The 23,897-nt window shown below is 38.8% G+C and overlaps 1 protein-coding gene across 1 annotated transcript; it reads left to right on the forward strand.

Annotated features, from left to right (window-relative positions):
* Positions 1-1,506: 1,506 nt before the first annotated feature.
* Positions 1,507-22,222, forward strand: LOC115826606 (NLR family CARD domain-containing protein 3-like). Its single transcript, XM_030790486.1, has 15 exons — positions 1,507-1,518; positions 5,867-6,062; positions 6,342-8,136; positions 10,976-11,149; positions 11,817-11,992; positions 12,187-12,304; positions 12,641-12,814; positions 13,606-13,779; positions 13,929-14,102; positions 15,991-16,164; positions 16,250-16,423; positions 16,721-16,894; positions 20,876-21,049; positions 21,341-21,514; positions 22,045-22,222. The coding sequence occupies exons 1-15, from the start codon at positions 1,507-1,509 to the stop codon at positions 22,220-22,222; spliced, it is 4,041 nt and encodes a 1,346-aa protein (XP_030646346.1).
* The last annotated feature ends 1,675 nt before the right edge of the window (positions 22,223-23,897 follow it).

Below are 23,897 nucleotides of genomic sequence, written 5' to 3' on the forward strand. Positions count from 1 at the left end.
AGAAAGTGATTAGTGAAACTAGACAACATTCACTAACACTCACACACACACACACACACTTGCCATGTATGTGAAAAGAGATATACAGGTTGCTGTTGAGTCATGATTTGTAACTGTGATGTTTTATTTTGCAGTTATTGGCCCTGTTTGTAGCCATTGTATGGACAAAAGGTGGAGATGTATTCTACATACCAGAGCTGTTTTAATATGACTCCTATGTATATATATACACACATACATATATATTGATTAAAATACAGCCATTCCACTGATTAAAATACAGCCATTTCAGCCTTACTGAAAAGATAGTACAGTTACAATCCTGGAAGGGGAGGGATACCCATATGAGAACAACAGCACCTCCTAGAGTCTCAGTGTAATAAAAAAGAAAACAAGGCAATGGACTGCCACTAGTAACACACAACTCAGTTTTGCGTTTTCACCTGACAGTTTTCCCAAAAAAGCAAAAACATCTTCCTGGCTGCAAGTGCCAAGTGCAGTCTTAACATATACAACCCTCCTTCCCTTGCCTGACTATCCACTGTGTAATAATGTAATGTCCTCTACTGTCCATTGTGTAATGATGTAATGTCTTCTACTGTCCACTGTGTAATAATATAATATCTTCAACTGTCCACTGTGTAATAATATAATGTCTTCTACTGTCCACTGTGTAATAATGTAACGTCTTCTACTGTCCACTGTGTAATGATGTAATGTCTTTTGCTGTCCATTGCGTGATGATGTAATATCTTCTACTGTCCGCTGTGTAATTTAAATAAGGAGAATGCTTGGTCTACAGCACAGTATTATTAATAAACTATTTCAGTCAACATCTCTGAGTCTTGGGTAAAACTAATACTCAGATGTTAGTAGCCTGGAGCTTCAGGCAGATAAATGTTAATATGTATGATATAGCACACAGGCAAACATAATATACAAATAGTCTCCCATCAGTTTCCCCATGCAGGACAGCATTCTGTGAGGATACACTGGAGAACAGAATCCAGGTTGGGATATATACTGACCACTAAAGTATTAAAGTTCAGTACATCTGTCAACACACATTATGCCTAAAGAATGCTGTTCAGTTTATGTTTATTGGATTAGTAAAGTGAAGAACTCTGTTCTGCCTCAGGTTGTATTTACTGGTTTAGTAAATTGAAGCCCACCTCGAAGAGTCTAAAACCCAGTGGAGTGTTAAAGATCATCTTATAACAGCACATCTTATGACACACACCATGCCATGCCTGTGAAAAGGTGCTCAGGTTCAGATCATGTTTATTCTAAAAAGGTGCTTTTGGACATGAGGAAACTTCCTGCCCGACAACATTCCGTGTCATAAATATCCATTAACTCTGCCCCCTTCAGAGTGTGTCATGTTACATAAAGGAGTAGATTACTGGCAATGAAATCACATCTCAGTGCCAGAGACATGTATAGTTGTTACATATAGGAACAGACAACAACAAGAATTCGGGATAATGTCATCACTTTGTCCAGGACATGGTTGGGGAGGTGAGTGGACACAAATATTCTTTTATTTGTGGCAACTACTGTAATGTTTATGAATGCAATGCATCACATTGGACCAAGAGCTTTTTAATATCAGTATGATACGAGAGTCACATTGGGCAGGGGAAAGAGTGCTGTATGCAAGACCTGTATGATAGATCTGCATCACATACCCTGAAGCCTACGCACACACACATACATACAAATGTGTGTGCGTGTGTGTATGTGTGTGTGTGTTTGTTTGCAGACAGATCAACTATAACTATAACTAATGGAACAGCACTTAATCTCAACCAAGACCCCAGTATAACTAGGCTCTACCTTATCAAAGAACCCAGAGGAACATGGCTTGATCTTAACAAAAGACTTTGCAAAGAAGAACAGAAACGTAAGCGTTTATAAACAAACTCAAAAGCAGACTTAATGACCGAAGCACAGGTGAAACTAATGATTGACTCATTAGCCAGTTCTAACAAAAACTGAATTCAGTTTGTCGGTCCACTGAAACAGTACTGCAGTGTATGTTACAAACTTAGATTAATGTTTGATTTTATACATGCTAAATAAACTAATCTGAGTCACTGCTGGCCTGTGCTTCTTCTGTTCTGAGAACATGATTCAGTTGACCAGCCTGTTATCTAGCTGCCAGTGATTTGAGTCAGGTCTGTGAGCGCAGACACACTTAAGATATACTGCTCTAAACTGACACTGCTGAGAGTCATAACTTCCTTATTCTCAATGTGCATTTACGTAAATGTTTCTTTATCGTTCAAGGAGAAATATGTAGAAAAACATTTATTTGGTTATTGTTTCCTGTTTCTCTGGTTTTATGGTGAAAGGAGCAACCCAGATAAGTGAATTTGGAAACTATTTTTTCCCCAAACAGATTTTCATCATTTTACAGAAATACTGATTCTCGAGGGTGACCAAAATTTCTGGCATTCTACAGCTGTGATGTTAAAATCTGATAAATGCACATTCCACTTTCTTGATGCAATGCTGACAGGGTGCGGGACCATGTCCAACCTCTTCTGCTGGCACGGCTGTTTACTTACAGGGCACAGTCTGTATATGAAAAAGAGAGCAGAATAAGCGTCACTCAGTAGACAGACAGGACAGAGCACACAAATGGGGAACTGGTTCCAAGTATGAGTGAGCAGTGTGACAAAGTGTGAAGGTGATTCAGAGGGAATGCCCAGTGTCTTCATCTGTCAACGATTCACTGAAGCACAACAGATCGAAGATCACAGTAATAATTTGCAAGACATTCTTTCCATGTGGATTTTTTTTTGACTGCATGCTGTTCTTTTTCCCTGATTATTCATTACAGTGAAGCCAAGTAATATTATAGACAAGTAATATGAGTAAGTTGAGACCAGTGCAGACACCATGATGTAGAACAATGTTGTTGTAAGCTTCCATTTGGCTTTCACAGGGCCTAGGCTTGGTAATAGTTGGAATTGTTCAATGAGGGTTTTTTTTTTTTTAGTAACTGTCGGCATGCAGATTAATAAGATAAAGATAAAAGATAAAGATAAAGTATGTAATACAATTTAAACCTCTTGTGGCATCTTAACCTGCAGATGTTTCTCCATTTTTCTGTAATAGAAATGGATTGTTAATATTTGTCCTAACTTATTTAGCCAAAATGTATTTGTGGGCCACAGAAGAATAAGATGCAGTAAATATTCAAGATCAAGAGTTTGTAACTATGTGGATGTGTGTTACTTCATGGAATTTATTCATTGCTTTGTTCCGGTGGTCTCAGTCTGTGACTCCTCCTGCACTCCATGTCTCCCCTAAATAGGAGGAGTTTGCCTTTAAAATGAATTCCTCAAAGGATATTGTGGGTCACAGTGCCCATAAAATAAGTCTCTCCAAGCAGACTGACGGAGGTGCTGTATCCAAAAGGAGTCAAACACTGGGACATTCTTCAGCTAAGAGGTGAGTTTGTTTCTGTGTGTTTGCAAGTGGCCATGTTTTCAGGAATCCACAGAAACCAATTTAATTTTTTCTCCCTCTGTTTCATCATAGCCGCACTTATCAGAGCATCTCTGACACACATTTTCCCAACTATGTGACCATAAGGAATGACAGAGCAAAAACAGATGTGCTGGAATTCAAAGAAGAATTTCCAAATGCAGCAAGGTATGGAAATGATCACCACTGTGAAGGAATCTTAAGCTAGTTTTTTACATTACATATTTTACTTTATCTATTTATCATAGCTTCAATATTACACATGGTAAACAGCACTACTCCCAGCAATAAAGCAGTATAATATTAGTAATGATGCATAATCCAAAACTGCACACATACAAAAATATTCAGTGCTGTCAGAAGTATTCTGTAAGCTCCCAAAAATATTAAATTTGACATTAACAAGCTAACAATGCAAAACAAGACCTCAATTATTTTTGAAGGACCTTTCTGTCTGTAATGCACCTTGTTTCTCTGTACAATGAATAGCTGGCTAAAACTGAAACAAACATCTCTATTTATCCGCATGATTGCCAGCCTCTGATGTAACCCTAACAATGTAAACTACACTAATATTTTTGAATCCAAATCCTTTAATAAATAAAAAAAAATGAACAAATAAATGAATAAATAAAGCCTTTATATTATCATTATTTGCATATTTTCTGCCATGCTTACATGCATCAGGTGATAGTGAGACAGAAAATGAAAGTAAGTGCTGAAAACCTGTTCAGCAAAAACACCCTGTTTAAGTCATGTTGGCTGTTTATCAAGAAAATCTTCCTCATGGGAGGTATGTATCCCCATTGAAGAATGAAGTGGAAATGCACCAGACTTTACTGATTTTTGATTATTGGTAGTTCTCTGTCAAACAGATCCACAAATGTATTTCCCACAATCATGACATGACACTGTCTGAATGGTCATTCATAAATGTTTGCTTTTATGCTAATCACAGTGTCCAAAGACCAGAAACACCTGAGTCCAGCTGCATCTCCATGAAAAGCAGTTGTTCAAAAGATTCTCCTCTAAACCTCAGAAAGGGGATTTTTCCAAATGAACAAAGGTATATAACCATATATTTATGGTTTTGATCTGAAGATAATTGTTTAAATTGATAGTAGTAACCAGTAATAACATTACTAACTATTAGTGGTAGTAGTGGTAGTAGTAGAATCTCATATTTTCAGCGAAGGGAGCAAAAGCTTAATGCTGATTTTACATGGAGGCAAGAAAGACAAGTTTCACACTCAAAGTATCACCTCACTTTACATCACTTAAGAGTGACCGTGTCACATAATTTTTCTGAATATGTATGAATCATTATTCTAGTTTCAGTAAATTATTCATTATGTCATTTTTCATGTTGTCACTCGCAGTGCGCTGCAGCAAGAATCAAACCTACTGGAACCCAGTTGTGTTTCTATGAAAAGTAACTGGTCAAAGGATTCTCCTCTCAACCTAAGAAAGGAAACAATTCCAGTTCACAAAAGGTATTAATCATTTCATTCTGATTTTTCAGAAATATTACCCAACCTGACACAGTCAAAGCCTGGAGTTGATAAAGAGGGCGGGTGAATATATTTGGAACTCCTTTCTAAATCCATCAGACCTGATTTTGATTCTTTGTGGACACTCTCTGTTACCTGCTGTGTATGTACAAGTAGTATGCAGCTCTGCTCCATAGTAAAAATAACCCCGCTGTCCTTGACAACTTATTAGAGATGTGTTTTACTTCCAGTAGGTGATCAATAATTTACATAATCTTTCTGAGCAAATTTTCCCAGAGGAATACTGCAAGCGTAATTTCACTTCATTGCCTTTTGCAGCTTTATTGTAGCATTGTAGTGCAACAATGGATGCGACAATCCAGTGTGAAAGCACTTTTTTTGTGAACAGACTGTTATCTGAAGCGTATGTTTGCTGAATTCGCTTTTTCTGCAGAGTCCAAAGGGAGAAATCACAATCAGACATGCCTAGTGATCAGTCCAAACAGGACTTTCTAAAGGAACTGACTTCAGTATTTCAGGTGTTTTGTCTCTTTTAAACAGAAATGCACAGTGTTTGGATTTTTCATCATTAGAGCACCATAAATGTTGACATTATGACAGAATGACATAACCAAAAATAAAGAATTTAAATGCTTTGACCTCATTAGAATGATTTCATTGCAGAATAAAATTTGCGAATTAATTAGATATCACCTTGCATTGGAGACAATTTATGTTAGGAATGTTAAAAAAGAAAATCAAGAGATTTTATGAAATTGTCTCCCATACCCAAAAAAGTACCATTGTTAACACATGATCGTTACAATGCAGTTTCTCATTTGTTATTTTCAAAGTAATTTGTTTAATTTTATTTACTCAAGGTTCTCGAGAACAAGATCATGACCTTTGTGAAGGATGAACTAAAGAGATTTAAGAAACTTCTGAGTGAGGATATTTCACAATGTTTTTGGAGTCTAAAGGAGAACGAGAGCAGTGCCAGGGAAGGCGCCCTGAGGATTACAATGTGCTTTCTAAAGAACATGAACCACACTGACCTTGCTGACCTTCTGGAGAACAGTGAGAACTTTGCAAAATTAGATAAATGATAAATGGCATGTTTAGGCTTGATGGGGGAATTCTGTGGTTTTTATGTGATACATTTCATAAAACATTTAAGTTTCTGCTGTAATCATTGAGGAATAATCACTGACCACCCTTCATCCATATCGCAGATAACATTGTAGCCGTCAACACTGGCTGTCATGATCTGCAGCTTAAAATTGACTTGATAAATAATTCCTTTTATCCTTCTACATTATGCATAACTATTATCATGTTCTATCAACTGTGATCCAGATGAGCTGATTGTGACTGGTCATCATGAACTAAAATCAAATCTGAAGAAGAAGTATCAGTGTATGTTTGAGGGAATAGCAAAACAAGGAAACCCTACTCTCCTCAATAAGATCTACACAGAGCTCTACATCACAGAAGGAGGAAGAGGAGAGGTCAATAATGAACATGAGGTCAGACAGATTGAGACAGCCTACAGGAGAACAGCAGCACCAGGAACACCAATACAATGTGCTGACATCTTCCAACCCATACCTGGACAAGACAAACCCATCAGGACTGTACTGACAAAGGGAATCGCAGGCATTGGAAAAACAGTGTCTGTGCAGAAGTTCATTCTGGACTGGGCCGAAGGAAAAGCCAATCAAGGTATTAAGTTCATATTTCCACTTCCTTTCCGGGAGCTGAACTGCCAGAGAACAGAAAAACGCAGTTTGATGGACATTCTCCATCACTTTTTCATCGAGACAAAGGAACTGAATTTAACCACCAATAACAATCACAAAGTTTTATTTATCCTCGATGGCTTGGATGAGTGTCGACTTCCACTGGATTTTCAGAATAATGAAACGTGGTCTGATGTAACAGAGGCAGCCCCACTGGATATTGTGCTGACCAATCTCATCAAGGGAAATCTGCTGCCTTCCGCTCTGCTCTGGATAACAACTAGACCAGCAGCAGCCGGTCGTATCCCACCTGACTGTGTTGACCAGGTAACAGAGATACGAGGATTCAATGACCCACAGAAAGACGAGTACTTTAGGAAGAGAGTTCGTGATCAGAACCTGGCCAACAGAATCATCACACACATGAAATCATCAAGGAGCCTGCACATCATGTGTCACATTCCAGTCTTCTGTTGGATTTCAGCCACTGTCCTAGAGAGAATGTTGTCTGGGGCAGAGAATGCAAGCATCCCAAAAACTCTGACTCAAATGTACACCTACTTCCTGATATTCCAGACCAATAAGAAGAATCGGAAGTATGACGAGCATAAGGAGACAGATACACACCTGAACAAAGAGAGCATTTTGTCACTGGGAAAACTGGCATATGAACAGCTCCAAAAAGGCAATCTGATATTCTATGAAGAAGACCTTATAGAGTGTGGCATCGATGTTGTAGAGGCATCAGTGTACTCTGGAATGTGCACCCAGGTCTTTAGGGAGGAGAATGGCTTGTGCTTAGGAAGAGTGTACAGCTTTGTCCATCTGAGCATTCAGGAATTTCTTGCCGCCTTATATGTGCTTCTGATGTACATAATCAACAACACCAACATAATGTCTAAAGAAAAGTCCTGGAGATGGTCAGTGTTCAGTACAACCTCTCCATTCAGCCTACACAGGAGTGCCGTGGATGAAGCCCTGAGGAGTGAGAGTGGACACCTGGATCTTTTCCTCCGCTTCCTTTTGGGTCTCTCCCTTGAGTCTAATCAGGCTCTCTTGCATTCATACTCCCTTCCATTGGCACACAAAGGACTCTTCACACCAACCAATAATGAAACAGCCCAATACATTAAGGAGAAGATCCGTGAGAGTCCATCTCCAGAGAGATCCATCAACCTGTTCCACTGTCTAAGTGAGCTTAATGACCATTCACTGGTGGAGGAGATCCAAAGCTACCTGACTTCAGGGAGCCTCTCCAAAGCTGAACTCTCTCCTGCTCAGTGGTCAGCTGTTGTCTTTGTCTTGCTGACGTCAGTAGAGGAGCTAGATGTGTTTGACCTGAAGAAGTTCATCAGATCAGATGAGTGTCTTCTGAGGCTTCTGCCAGTGGTCAAAGCCTCCAGAACAGCTCTGTAAGTAAAACTGGATTTCCTACAAGTTTTCTAAAACAAACGTTGCTTCAGTAGCTTCCTGTAAACAGGCACAGGGGTTACTGTCCAGTAACATATTCATGAGAATGAATCAGTCAGTCTGTTCCAGTGAGGCTGTCATATGACTACAACTAAATGTTATATATTAATGTTCTTATTAATAAACATATTTATTTATTAATCGATATGCACTGTAATCAAGTATATTCAACACAGATAATGCTTTTTTCAGACCTGTCAACCATCACAGGCAGTAGATGCATATTGATCAAATACAGTTATGCTGTGAAGATACTGTTTGGTTAAAAGCAAATTCTATGGCTGAGTTGAAGAATCCATGGAGATGTGTTATCTTACAGCTGGATTTATTAATTTGCCGTTCATTATTTTTACATTTAGGCTCAATGACTGTGACTTAACAGAGAGAGGCTGCTCAGCTTTAATCACAGTTCTCACCTCACCGTCCTGCAGTCTGAGAGAGCTGGACCTGAGTAACAATAGACTGCAGGATTCTGGATTGAAATTGCTTTCTGCTGGGCTGGAGGATCCAAACTGCATATTAGAGATACTAAGGTACAATCACTTTTGTTTCAAAGGTTACTTTCAGCTTATCACAGCTGGGTGTAATAAAAAAACTTAAAAACTTATTTATAATTTCTGTTTGTGAAAAGGTTGGCTGAATGCAAGCTCACAAGGAAAAGCTGTGCAACACTGGCCTCTGCTCTGAACTCAAATCCTTCAAACCTGAGGGAGTTGGATCTGAGTAACAATCACTTGAGGGATTCCGGAATCAAGCTACTCTCTGCTGTGCTGCTGAATCCAAACAGTAAACTGGAGATTCTGAGGTAAAATCATGACAGTCTTTACAATGTGCAGCAGTAGTATAACATATATTATGCTCTTAAAAAAAAGTTCATATGCTTGGGAGAGACTCACTCCGTAAATAATAAATAAGGAATGCAATTACAGGTAACAATGGGGATTACAGACAACATTTAAGATTCTCTCTACATATGCCATTTTCTTCTTCCCAAAATGAAGAAGAATTCTTCTCGGGGGGGGGAATATTTTTTTACTTGGACATATTTTTTCACAAAGCTTTTGATGTCAGAAAAAAAGACCTCTTTCAAATACCCACTCATCCATGCTCCTTTTATCTTATTCAAATCACACATACTTCCAGCAGATGTTTGTGTAATCCTAGTACGAGTTTTGGATTAAACATAGCAATATGTCAGAATCTCTGGTTAACATGTTAAATGACTTTCTAGTACCTGTTTGTTATTCAAAATGTTTGTTCTCCTTGACCTAACAGCTGTTTATGACACAGTCTTCCAAAATGTACACTATTGGATTCTAGTGTTGCTGTATACTAGTATTGCTTGGAAACTCTCTTAGATGTGACTGTCACACTCCTTGGCTGGTTCCAGTCCTGCCTATTAGATGAGAGTCAGAGTCTCCACTGACATATTCGGGTCAAGACCTATGTATTTTATTCATGGTTTACCTAATCAATCACCTAAGTGACAATTAATTTTCTCAGTTTTAAAAATGAGGAAACTTAAGCTCAGCCAGGCTGATTGTTCATAGTCTCACAGAATATTGATAGACTGGTTTTATTACTTCATTGACAGCTGAGGTGTTCATCATTGATTTAACATGTCAAATAATTCACTAAAGATTTTGTTTGAGCTGAAAAACCTTCTATCCATCAGTGATACATACATGTGCTCAGATCCTCTGAGTGCAGTAAAAAAGTTCCAAAGGGATTCTCGCTGTTTGTAGTTATTTTTTCTTTTTTGGTCTATTACTGATCAATTGATTCTCTTTATTTTTTAAGTATTTAGATATATACTGTGTTCTGTAATGAATAAACCTACATCAATGTTTTTGTAATCTAATCAGACAGCAGTCTGCTCTAAAGTCAAAACAATCTTTTAGATCCTTTAACATCTACTACAGATGTCCACCATTATAAACATATTATTACAACTCCATAAGTAACAGATTTTGTTTTTCATCCAGAGAAATGATTTGTGACTTTGTGTCCTCTCTCCAGAATTTCACACTGTTGTATCACAGGGGAAGGATATGTTGCCCTGGCTTCAGTAATGAGCTCACATCCTACACACCTGAGAGAGCTGGATCTCAGAGGGAATGATCCTGGAGAAACTGGGGTGAAGCTCTTTACTGATTTACAAAAGGACCCACACTGTAAACTGGAGAAACTGAGGTGATAATTTCTTCAATACATGAATGAGCTGATATGAGCTTATATCAGACTATAGTGGCCCCCTCTTTGTTTCAGTATGACTAATAGACATCTTAAAAACAACATGAAAATAGTGAGTGAACAGTTCATACTAAGGCAATTTCCTGAGCTTTTAAAGGGGGCTTGGAATTACAAGTTAGATAAATTGAAACTTTCAAAAATCCATTATTCTTATTTTGTTGCAGGTTACTGAAAAGTCATATTGCAGAAGAAGCCTGTGTCTCTCTGGGTTTAACTTTGGGTGTTAACCCCCTATTCCAGAAGGAGCTTGATCTGAGTGAAAATAAACAAGTGGACCCAGGACTGAAGTCACTTTCTGCTTTACTGGAGGATTCACACTGTAGACTCGTGAAACTCAAGTTTGTATTTTGATCAGTAATTCACCAAAGTATTATCTGAATCACTACTGATATCATACCACTCAAGAGAGACATCATTTGGTGTATAGCAAACAGACAAGCAAAATCCATGTATATTGCAGCTTAAGTGTTGGCAAGCGTTTTTGCTGTTTTCTAAGACGATGAAATTGCTTCTTCTTTTTATATGCAGGCTGAGCAACTGCAGTGTAACACAGGAAGGCTGTGCTGCTCTAGCCTCAGCTCTGACTACAAACCCCTCACATCTGAGAGAGTTGGACCTTAGTGAAAATAAATTGGGAGACCCAGGTGTGAAGCTGTTGTCTGATCTACTGAAGGACACGCACTGCAAATTGGAAGCTCTGAAGTACATATCTGAATTCTTTAGTCTTTTTATTTTATTTTACCATTGTAGTATATCATTAATTGAGCAATTATGACACAGTGTCTTAGCCTCTTACCAGGTATGATCTCTTAATATGCCTCAAGTGTTGTTCACCCACCATAGTACAAATGAGATGTTTGAGTAACTTAGTACATCTAAAAAGCCTTGTGCACTGTAACTCACAGATAACTCATTATCAATGTGTTAGACAGATAACTGCTCTACATTGTGTGCTGAACTGAGAAAATGTTATTTCTATCTCTGCACAGACTAGAGAACTGTGGCATTAAAAAGGAAGGCTGTGCTGCCCTAGCGGTGGCACTGAGGTCAAACCCTTCGCACCTGAAAGAGCTGGATCTGAGCCACAATGAACCAGGAGAATCAGGCATGAATCTGCTCTCGACAGTACTGAAGAATTCACACTGTAAAATGGAGAAGCTTAAGTGAGTGATGTGTGTAGGAGACAAAAGATTCAAATAGAAGTCTATTTCCTTTCTGAATTCATATAATCAGTAACTTACAGTATTTCAGAATGAGTTACAGGATATATTATAGAAATACTCACGACCAGAACTCCACGTTCTGTTTGACATCAGTCTCTGTCTATGTCCTTCTCTCTGTCTCTCTTCCTCTATCCCCCTCTCTGCAGGCTGCATAACTGCAATATTACAGAGGAGGGTTGTACAGCTCTGGCTTTAGCTCTGACTTCAAATCCTTCGCACATGAGAGAGTTGGATCTCAGAGGGAATGACCCTGGAGACTCAGGATACAAACTGCTCAACAGTTTATTAGAGAATCCGCAGTGCAAGCTCGAGAAACTCAGGTGCAATACACATCATGGAAAAATACTCTCGAAGATGAATTGATCAAACATTATGCTTTTACAAAAGCTGGGTCGAAATGCTTTACAAAATCTTACGCATTACTCCTGTAAAGTCAATTATGTTGCTAATCTCTCTGCAGGTTGTTGAAAAGTCCTGTTGTGGAAGAAGCATGTGCTTCTCTGGCTTTAGCTTTAGGTATAAACCCCTTATTGCTGAGAGAATTGGATCTGAGTGAGAATAAACCAGGAGATTCAGGGGTGAAGCAGCTCTCTGCTCTGCTGGAGGATCCTCATTGTTATTTTGAGAAACTAAGGTGAATATCCAATGAGAAATGAGTACTCAACAGAGCTTGAACATTTTTGTAGTCATAAACTGTAATGGGATGATAGTCTGTATGGCATTTTGCACAGTTTCTGGTCAGGATCTGCTGTTTACCAATTACATTTGCCTTTCCTTGAAACCAGCTCTTTTCCATTTGTGTCCATCCTGGTTCTGACTGATTAACAGTAGATGAATTAAAGCAGGCGGTCTAATAGTGGGTTACAGTAGTCTATTTACAGATAAAAACAAATTCATAAAAATGAATCGGTCAATGTTTGCCGCTAGTTCATGAGCAAAACTAAATATAGTACACCCAACCTCTCTGCAGGCTGTATAACTGCAGCATAACTGAGGATGGCTGTGCTACACTGGCTTCAGCTCTTAATTCAAATCCATCACTCCTGAGGGAACTGGATCTCAGTGGAAATAAACCAGGAGACTCCGGAGTGAAACTGCTCTCTGCTGTACTAAAGAATCCACAATGTAAACTAGAGACACTGAGGTAAAGTTTTGGTAAAATAGAATATACATGTTTCAGAAAAACAAAACACTCAGGCTGGATGCCTCTGGTGCTTTGGATGTGACTGTCATTCAGTGCATGACTGAGGTCCTGAGGTCCGTAGTGTCCTGAGACTATGGACTGTGACACATGTGAATACAATAGCAAGTCGTTGACCATGGAATGTTTTTATCACATATTCCATAGCCATAGACACATCTCATGGATCTCTCAAGTCCCTTCACTTCCTAGTGACAAGGTTTTCTTCCTACTCTAATAAGAGTCATAAGAATCAAAGGAGGACAAGTCAAGCTATCTACTAAATATTCGTCCAAATTGCCTAGTCACCTAGTGGTGTAGCAGCCCAATTCTTATAAACTATCATTGTTTCTTTTATGTCTTTGTGTGTGTTAAGCATTTTTTCCTTTTTTACTTAGACTGGCTGATTGCAGCATAACAGAGGATGGCTGTGCAACTCTGGCTTCAGCTCTAAATCAAAATCCATCACAATTAAGACATTTGGATCTGAGCAAGAACAAGCCAGGAGACTTGGGAATGAAGTCACTCTCTGCTTTACTAAAAGATCCACGCTGTAAAATAAAAGTACTGAAGTGAGTATCATTTCCACAAATGAAAATATATGTTTTACTGCTGAAATGATTAAATGGTCAGAAGTGTCTGCCATTTGCCTTCACAGATAGAGACAGTGCATGGGCTTATTTATTCCATAGGTGAGGAAATAACAGTTCTCTCTCTCTCTCTCTCTCTCTCCCTCTCTCCCTCTCTCCCTGTAGTCTGTGTAACTGCAGCATTACAGAGGAAGGCTGTGCTACCATGGCTTCAACTCTAATTTCAAACCCTGCACACCTGAGAGAGCTGGATCTGAGTGAGAATAAACCTGGAGACTCAGGAGTGAAGCTGCTCTCTGCTGTGCTGAAGAATCTACACTGTAGACTGAAGAAACTGAGGTGAGGTATTATTATTTTAAAATACCAAAATATGTATTGATATAAAACTGATATTAGTGTTGTAGAGCAATAGGTTCAATATTTAACTGTAGATCAATCAAAATAATTATAATTATAATTATAATTTCTACCACTCTCTTTTTCTGCAGTCTGTATGACTGCAGTGTCACAGAAGAAGGCTGTGCGGCTCTTGCTGCAGGTCTAAGTGCCAACCCCTCACACCTGAGAGAACTGGACCTGAGTGAGAACACACCAGGAGAGTCAGGAATGAAACTTCTCTCCTCTGTGCTGAAGGATCCAAACTGCAAATTGGAGAAACTGAGGTTTGTAACGTTACAAAATTGCTTTCAGTCAGTTTTTAAGTTATCAAATGTAGTGCCTCCACTCCATCACCTCCACCTTCTCTCTGTCTTTATCAATGTTAGAATGGGATTCTGTTTATGGAGATTTTGAGAAAATTCGAATTTTTCTCTCCCCATCTTTCTCCAGGCTTTACAACTGCAGTATTACACAGGAAAGCTGTGGTGTTCTGGCTTCAGCTTTGAGTTCAAACTCCTCACACCTGAAAGAACTAGAACTGAGCAGGAACAATCCACGGGATGGTGGAGTGAAGCAGCTGTGTATAGCACTGAGGGAGTCACAGTGGAAAATACTGAAGTAAGCAAAATACAAAATCCCTAAATTTCAGTAATCATATTCAACTCTCTGTTGATCAGTCAGGTGGCAATGAAATGGTACAAATAACTTAGTGTAATTTATATTAGTGTAGCAGTGTGTTAGTGAGCTTAACTCTATTTTCTGAGGTTAACTTGTGCCTTAACTCACAATAACTACTGCCTTTATTCATTTTTACCACTGCTTTATGTAATACTTACTACCTTTGTCTCAGAGATGCAGAATGGCTGTGCAGGCCAAGCTTTTTAATCCAAATCCAAGCCACAAAAACAGGCATGGTTCAGTACACATTAAGCATAATGACCTTGATTTCATGTTGGGCAGTGCTTTATTTCAACTAATGGGACTTGATGTTGAACGTGTTATATTTTGTTACAAACTGAGGAAATGTAAAACCTTTTGTCTCTCTGTTGCAGGCTGTCATGCTGCAGTATAACAGAGGAAGGCTGTGCTGCTCTAGCTTCAGCTCTGACTACAAACCCCTCTCACCTGAGAGAGCTGGATTTGAGTGGGAATAAATTAGGAGATTCAGGAGTGAAATTGCTCTCAACTGTGCTCGAGAATCCAGAGTGTAGAGTCACAGCACTAGGGTGGGTGCAGTGCCAAAATATCAAGAAAACATCACCATGGAAAATCAATTATGTTTTATTTACTGTGTAGTAGAAGTGATACCAGTTATTGCCGACAGAAAATGTTCCATAGTGAATAGGACTGCCAATTTGACAACATGTCAAGAATTTTCACCACATTTTTTAATTTGAACCCTAGTGTAATTATACTCTCTCTTCTATACATTTCTACAATGAAAATATTATATTTTCTTTGAAGCTAATTACAATTATATGTACTTATTAATGTGTTATTTCTGCTTCAAACCTTCTCCAGTAAGTGCGGTGTACAACCAAGAAGGCAGATGCTTTTACAAATAGAGAAAAAAATATGAACTGAACTGTTACAGGAGAGAGGCCATTCTTCTCAGCCTCTGCAGTACATTACACACGACCTGGTCTCATGAAATAAATATCAAATTTGGCAAATCATGAAGAGCTCAGTATGATCATCATTAAAAAGACTTCAATGCGAGAAAGTCCATATTTAACATATTTTTTTGTCAGAAAACTTTAATATTTGAATTGAAGTTCCAGACTCTGTCCAGCACTCTCTGTCCAGAGCTATCTCTCCCCTTTCATCTCTCTTATTCATTTCAACATGACATTTCATACAAAATAACACATAATGACTTACAGTTTCGACGAGAACATTTCTAAAGCAGTTTTTACTGTCTTTTTCTGACCTTATGTTGCTCATTTCAGTTTCCCCAGGGTTTTGTATCCTTAGGATGTCCTGATTCTGATTTGGATTGTGATAATGCAATAGTGGTCTTTGGAATTATTAATCTGAATTAAACTATTATTTTATTTGTCATCTTTCACAACACTGTCTGCAGTATGAATGTACTGACTTAATTCTACTTCTTATTTGTTTCAAAATAATCTCCAGTGTCTATCTATGCTGTCCTATGCCTTTTCTTTGCAGGCTTCTTAACTGCAGTATTACAGATGAAGGCTGTGCTGCCCTGGCAACAAGTCTGAGTTCAAACCCTTCACACTTGAGAGAGCTGGATCTAAGTGAGAACAAAGCAGGAGATTCAGGAGTGAAGCTGCTCTCTGCATTATTAAAAGATCAGAACTGCAAACTGGAGACACTCAGGTAACTATATTTAAAAGTAATTCATGTAACACAGAAGCATAGTACATGCTAAACAAGGCTAATGAAGAATCCTGTGTTTCTGCAGGTTGAGAGTCTGCAATATTACAGAGGAGCGTTGTGCTGCTTTGGCTTCAGCTTTAAGTTCAAATCCCTCACGCCTGAGAGAGCTGGATCTGAGTCATAATAAACCAGGAGATGCAGGAGCAAAGTTGCTCTCTCCTGCATTCAAGGATCCAGCTTGTAAGCTGGAGAAACTTAAGTGAGTGAACTTCCAAAATCAAAGCAAAATGTCTTAATGTTGTTGATTTTTTTTTTTCTTTCTTCGGCAATAACGGCAGGACGCACGGAAGCTGTGTTGACCATTGTTTCAAGTCAGATGAGTTCATCTCAGTTTTTCTCTGGGCCTGCTTAACTTTATGCCAGTGTAGTGTACAGTAACTGTCCATATATCTTGTCCTTTAAACTCAGTGACGATTCAGATTCAATTCAAGAAAACTCAGCTTTTGTTTTACATCTTTTTCTACGCTGATGGAATTCAGTTTTTATTCTTTCCTAGTCTGTGTGACTGCAGTATAGCAGAGGAAGGCTGTGCTGCTCTGGCTTTGGCCCTGAGTTCAAACCCCTCACAGCTGAGAGAGCTGAATCTGAGCAACAACAAACCAGGAGACACAGGACTGAAGCTGATCTCTGCTATGCTGAAGAATCCACACTGTAAACTGAAAACACTGAGGTATGTTATGAATAAGTACTGATGTTTTAAAAATCTATCTCAGTGCATGTTTGTTATGTTTCATCTAAAACATACACTTACTACAATACATAACAGCTATGACTAGAGCTGAGACAATATTTGGTTGCATTTTCTACTTTTTGTATGATAAAAAGTATTCACTAATGACTTCTTATATCATTTGACATGAAACAAAAATGTGTTTTTCCCATCAATTCTATTTAACTCAGTAACAGTGCATATTAAAGTGTAGTATTTACAATATAATTACTTTTGCTATTCCGTTCAGTACATGTTTTGAAAGTGTACTGTAACAACACACACGTCAGGTCTCTGTCTCCACCTCCTGTCTCCTGGCCAATCAGAGCTAAGTTGGATCTGACTGGCTGACCACCTTTACAGAATAGTTCATTTTTGTGTTCGCCCCTCTCCACAGTTTGTCCCGTCCTTGTTTGGGGAGTATTTCTATACCTCTGTATTTCCCCTTGTGCCCTCGCAAAGTCTTATACAAGCTGTACATGCTGAGTCTTGCCTTGTTCCATTTTTCTTTGTTTTCCTTGTTACCTTGTTAGCCTTGTGTGCCGTTAGCCTTGTGTCCTGTTAGCCTTGTGTCCTGTTAGCCATCTTAGTCTTGTTTAGCCCTGTTGCCTGTGTAAGTCCTGCTCTCACTGTTAGCCTTCCTGTGTCCAGGCCTTAGATTACTCTTGACTGTGATCTTGCCTAGCTCCAGTAGCCAGTGTGCTGCGCTCCAGACCCTGCCTGTTTATTGACCATGACCTGGATTATAATTTGGATTTCAGTAAAGATTTGCCTGCACTTGCATCCATTCTCCCTTTAGCTCATAACATTACACGTGCCCTGAGTTCTCTGTGTATGATCCTTAAAGTTTGTCTAAACTCTTAGTTGTTATGGATGCATTACATAAAGAACTGTATATATTTTGGGTGTTATGTGCTGACAGAGTACGGTGTCTTTCTTTGTCTTTGGACAGTCTGACCTGCTGTGGCATCAGTGAGGAAGGCTGTGCTTCTCTCACTTCAGCACTGAGTTCAAATCCCTCACACCTCAGAGAGCTGGATCTGAGCCACAATAAACAAGGAGAACCAGGAATTCAGCTGCTCTCAGCTTTACTGAAGAATCCACACTGGAAACTGGAAGTATTAAGGTCATTAAAGGCCATGATATTTTCATTCTCTCCTATCTCCTGAATAAATGTTCTCCCTTGAGGGTAGAACTACAGCTGGAGTGATTTAGAAAAGAAAACATAAAGTATATCCAGCGATTGTGGACCACAACAGAGTGTAATGAGTGGACACCTTAAGTGCTTTTCATAGTAGTTTACACATGCATTCTCAAATTACTCAAGAGTTTTACTTGATTTTCACTCCAGACTTTCAGACTGCAATATATCAGAGGAAGGCTGTGCTGCTCTAGCTTCAGCTTTGAGAGCAAACCCCTCACACCTGAGAGAGCTGGATCTGAGTGAGAATAAACCAAGAGATTCAGGGGTGAAGCTACTCTCTGAGTTACTTAAGGATCCACAAACTAAACTGAATAAGCTAAGGTCAATCATGTTAAAAAATTAATTTTATAGTATGTTAAAAAGCTACTTAATTTTGTCTTTTAACTTAAAATTGCTCATTTTACCCTTTTCAGTTGTAGAGCCAAAAAATTTCAGCTTGGAAATAGCTAGTTTGAGAGGCTGTTCACAACAGTGTGCATAACAATGATACTAAGTATAATGTATCCTAAGCTGAAGGAGAACAATGTCTTTTTCCTCCGTCTTCAGGCTATCACGCTGCAATATAACTTCAGAGAGCTGTGCTGCTCTAGCCTCAGCTCTGACTTCAAATCTCTCACACCTGAGAGAGCTGGACCTGAGTGACAATGAGCCAAGAGATTCAGGAGTGACTCTCTTCTCTGGCGTGCTAAAGGATCCCCGGAGCACTCTGGAGAAACTGAAGTGAGTCATTCTTCATGAAAATGAACAAAACCTGTGCTTTGATTCTATTGGGACTATTTACAGAATGCACTGGGTTTGAATTGACTCGATCTAACATTCAGAACCTTACATGCCCAGTGTATGAGACAACAATTCACTGTGTTTTTATCCTTGCTGTTTATTGTTTCTTAATTTCATAATCCCAAAAATAATCTCAGATATCATTGTGCTCCATATTTTTTTCTAAGTACAAGTTTGTCTTTCTCTATAGTCTCTGTAACTGCAGCATTACAGAGGAGGGTTTTTCAGCTCTTGCTTCAGCTCTGAGCTCAAACCCTTGTCACCTGAGAGAGCTGGAGCTCAGTGGGAATAAACCAGGAGACTCAGGGGTGAAGCTGCTGTCATTTTTGCTGAAAAATTCACTCTGCAGACTAGCAAAACTAAAGTGAGTGATGAAAGGACTTTCTGAATTGGCATTGTATTTTTTATTACTGATGTAACTGATGTAAGTTTTTAAAACAGAAGGATACTGCATGGTTATACATATTCCAGAATTTGTGTTGGAGGACATTCCTGAATTCATATCCTCTTGGGCTTAGATATGCTTCTATCGTCGCACTACAAGAAGAGTAATAAAGTAGAGGTAGAATACTGTAATAAAATAATAATAACACGACTGAAAAAATATAATTTTCTCTCTCTCTCTTTCTCTCTCTCTCTTTCTCTCTCTCTCTCTCTCTCTCTCTCTGCAGGCTGTGTGATTGTGGTATAACGGAGGAAGGCTGTGCTGCTTTGGCTTCAGCTCTGAGTTCAAATCCCTCCCATGTGAGAGAGCTGTACATGGGTGGGAATAAACCTGGAGACTCAGGAATGAAAATGTTTTCTTCTCTGCTGAAAAACCCATTCTGCAGGCTGGAGAGGCTGATGTAGGTCACCATTCTACCTCATAATGCGGCTGAGCCTTGAACTGATCAAATTAAGATTTCTGACCCCGTCGCTGTGCGTGTCCCCCTCTTTAGGTTGAATGACTGCAGTTTTAAAGAGGAAGGTTGTGCTGCTCTGGCCTCAGCTCTAAGTTCAAATCCATTATATATTAGAGAGCTGGATGTGAGCAAAAACAAACCAGGGAATAATGGACTGAAGCTGATTTCTGCTGTCCTTAAGAATTCACACTGTCAGCTGGAGACACTGAAGTGAGTTAAGTTTACGAGTTTTTACCTTTGTAATTTCATTTAGCTAGTCATAACGGGTTTCATGAAGTGGGCATCATATCCTGACTTGTGGACTTGTTTGATTTGTTTGCCAATTTGACATAGCTGCATTTCTGTACTCTGTCCACATGAGGTCACAATTTCTCCTTTCTTACATTTCACTGACATTTTCAGTGTGACTAAAAAATTTGCCTGTGTTTAGAATTGGTGATGGTAACTTTGTATCTGGTCACACAATAATTTTAGTAATTATTTATTTGAAAATTATTCAAAAAAAAAAAAAGTAATGACAGCTATGTCAAACAACACTTTTTCAAAAACAGACTATTCAACAAATTTTTTCATGAGATCAAGTCGCTGGTTGATGTTTAAGGACCTGACATTCGCGATACATTTTTCTCATACAATTATGGATCTTGTTTTATAAGAATTAACTCCTCCTTTCCAGGTTTTATTTTTTTATTTGTTTGTGAACATCCTAAGAATTTGTCATCTCTTCATTCAGACTGTCCCACTGCAACATCACTGAGAAAGGCTTTGGTGCTCTGGCGACAGCCCTGGCTTCAAATCCATCTTACCTGAGAGAACTGGATCTGAGTGAGAATAAACCAGGAGATACGGGAATGAAACAGCTCTCCTCTGCACTGGAAGATTTGCACTGCAGACTGGAGAAATTAAGGTGAGAATTTTATATACAATTACATTCATATAATTTGCTTTATAAAGTCAGTGTTTAATAGTCATTATTGTTATTGTGTATGCCGTATGCTGTATGCTTTGCCCTGACCTGAGGAAGTAAAGAGATTTTCTCTGGTTCTCTTTTTGAAGTCTTTGTAACTGTACTATTACGAAGAAGGGCTGCGCTGCTCTGGCTTCAGCTCTGTCTTTAAACCCCTCACACCTGAGAGAACTGGACCTCAGTGGGAATAAACCAGGAGACTCGGGAGCAAAGCTGTTCTCTGCTTTACTGGAGAATCCACACTGTAAACTGGAGAAACTGAAGTTAGTGATGTCAAAATATCAACCAACTTTGCCATATGATTTTACTCAGTTCAGCAGTTGTATTACAGAATACTGACCTTTAGTGAACTGTTATCACCTTTCAGAACTGACTTTGAAAAGTAAGATGTGGTTTTAATGCAGTTTATTGAACAGAAATGCAATGCTTGATAGCGTTGCAGACGGATACATTCTTACACAGTGTTTAAAAATATTCACCCTTCATTTATATTCATTCCTACTGTGGCTTGAACTGAACAAAGAATTGAAGGAAGCTTCTTTCTGTCTCTGCAGGCTCTACAACTGTGGTATTACAGTGGACGGTTGTGCTGCATTGGCCACTGCTCTGAGTTTAAACCCTTCACACCTGAGAGAGCTGAATCTAAGTGGGAATAAACCTGGAGACTCAGGAGTGAAACTGTTGTCTGCCCTATTAAAGGATCCACATTGCAAACTGGAAGAACTGGAGTGTGTATTGTTCTAAAACAACAAGCAATTCATCTGAATGCTATTATTATTATTATTGCATGTGTGTGAGAAAAAAAAAACAGTTCTTCAGTTTGTTATTACAATTATTAACAGAGCTTTTTTACCCTTTGTCTTTGTAGTCTGTGTTATTGCAGTATAACAGAAGAGGGTTGTGCTGCTTTGGCCTCAATTCTGATTTCCTACCCTTCACATCTGAGAGTGCTGAAACTGGGTGGAAATAAACCAGGAGACTCAGGAGTGAAATTATTCTGTGCTTTACTGAAGAATCCACTCTGTCAGCTGGAGACACTGAAGTAAATAATGTTTGAAGTAGAGAAGGATCAACCAATGATTTCATTTCAAGATGCCATACAGCTATCGTAGTTATAAAGGCTGAACATATAATGTGATGAACTTGAAATTTACAACATCTTTCATCTGAATAATGAGGTCTTAAACAGATCTGAGTTACACTTAGAAAAATGTTCCCTTTACTTCTTGTTTTATCCTGTGTTTTGCTCCCTTGAAAGGCTAAATGACTGCGGTATAACACAGGAAGGCTGTGCTGCTCTGGCTTCAGTGCTAAATTCAAACCCCTCACACCTGAGGGAGCTGGATCTGAGTTGGAATAAACCGGGAGAGTCTGGAGTTAAGCTGCTCTCTGCTGTGCTGAAGAATCCAAACTGTAAATTGGAAACATTAATGTGAGTAACTGTTAAATGATGGACCAGTCAAATCATTTTTACAAATGTTTTGCTTATACACCTAAATTTGTGCACAGAAAAAAAAAACGTAGACAAGAAGGCTATATTCATTTCATAGCTCAGCAAATTTCATCACCATTACAAAAATAATGTCCACGTTCACATAAGAATGATGTATCATCCAGTCAAACACAATTATAAGACTACTTACTAAAATTAAATATTTTCAATATATCATGGCTCCAATGCCCAATCTCACCATCATGAAATGATTATCCGGTTTAATTGAACTGGATTCTGCAACACTCAGACGATCTGGATTGCAACATGAATTGAACCACACATCCCTGGTACAATTTATCCACATGGTTTTGCTAAGCTTCTGGGGCCCCTGTTGATTCTCATAGCCATAGTAGTTGTCTGAACATCAGAATGGTCACTTTTAAGTCCTGAATCAATTAAATGTGTAAGGGTCTTAAATACTAACCCTTACTGAACCACTGGTAACTCCAGCATTCACAGATGTTTCACAAAGTAGCACTTCATTTTGAACCCGCATGTAATACTCATGAAGAGATTGTTTTTCCCTTGTTGTCTCGAATTTTGTCAGATAAACTAAGACTTTTTTTACAGACTGGATCCATTTAAACTGGAATAGCTTGGTAATCAGAAGCATCTCTGGATATGGTTAAAAATCAACTCCCAACCTCAGTGGAAAGGGGATATCCAGCCATTCCAGGTGCTGGGAGACTTGGAGCGAGGAAGCTGAATGGAATGGATACAGACTGTTGCACTGTCTCTCTGTAAACAGTCCACAGTGAAATGGATCTCATACATATCATATTCATTCACTTTTGAAAATCACTTCTGTCTGTAGCCGTGGTTCCAATAGTCAAACAAGCCACACCGCTTTGATCGTTGTATGTGTCTGAGTATGAAGAGAAATTACTTCCTTGCTGGACCACACATAACAATCCAATAGAACTACATGTCCCATAAACCCCTTACTTCATTAATACATTTTCTTCCTTTGGGAGCAGGTCCCCAGACCTCAGTATGGCTTACTGTTGTATCTCTGCATGTGACAAAACATGTTGCCAAAATATCAAAATCAGTCATTTTAGATGGTCTCTCCATCACTTGTCTCAGCAAACCTACTCTCTCCTGGCAGTAGGTGTGAAACAGACACTGAATCTGACTGCCCTCTGGTGGTTGAAAAACATGGTTTTAAAAAAGAACATATAATATGAATAGCAGTCAGAAATCACACCCTGAAAACTGTTAATTTGTCATCCTGTTTATGTTAAACTGTGTAGTTGTAATTGTCATCAGGTGTTTTACTGACCTAACCTCTGGGACTAACCTTATGAATCCAGTCATGAGATAATCTTGATATTGTCTCTAATCAAGAAATTGTATGATTGTTTTACATTACAAATGGAGAATTAGGTGACTGTCTCTGATCTCTTGACAAAGATCTCAGTGCTACGCTACAGTGCTATCTCAGTGTTATCTATCTGAGATTATTCTGGAGATATTGTCAGTCCTTATTGCATTGGTATAAAAAGTAAATAATCTTCTCAAAGTTTCATTATCGTACTGTGTGTATTATTTTATAGTTTTTGCACCTCTCTGCTTACTTAGGGATTTGTTGTCAGCTGCTGTTTTGTCGCCTGGGT

Source organism: Chanos chanos, chromosome 13, assembly GCF_902362185.1.
Source record: "Chanos chanos chromosome 13, fChaCha1.1, whole genome shotgun sequence".
Taxonomy (NCBI): Eukaryota; Metazoa; Chordata; class Actinopteri; order Gonorynchiformes; family Chanidae; genus Chanos; species Chanos chanos.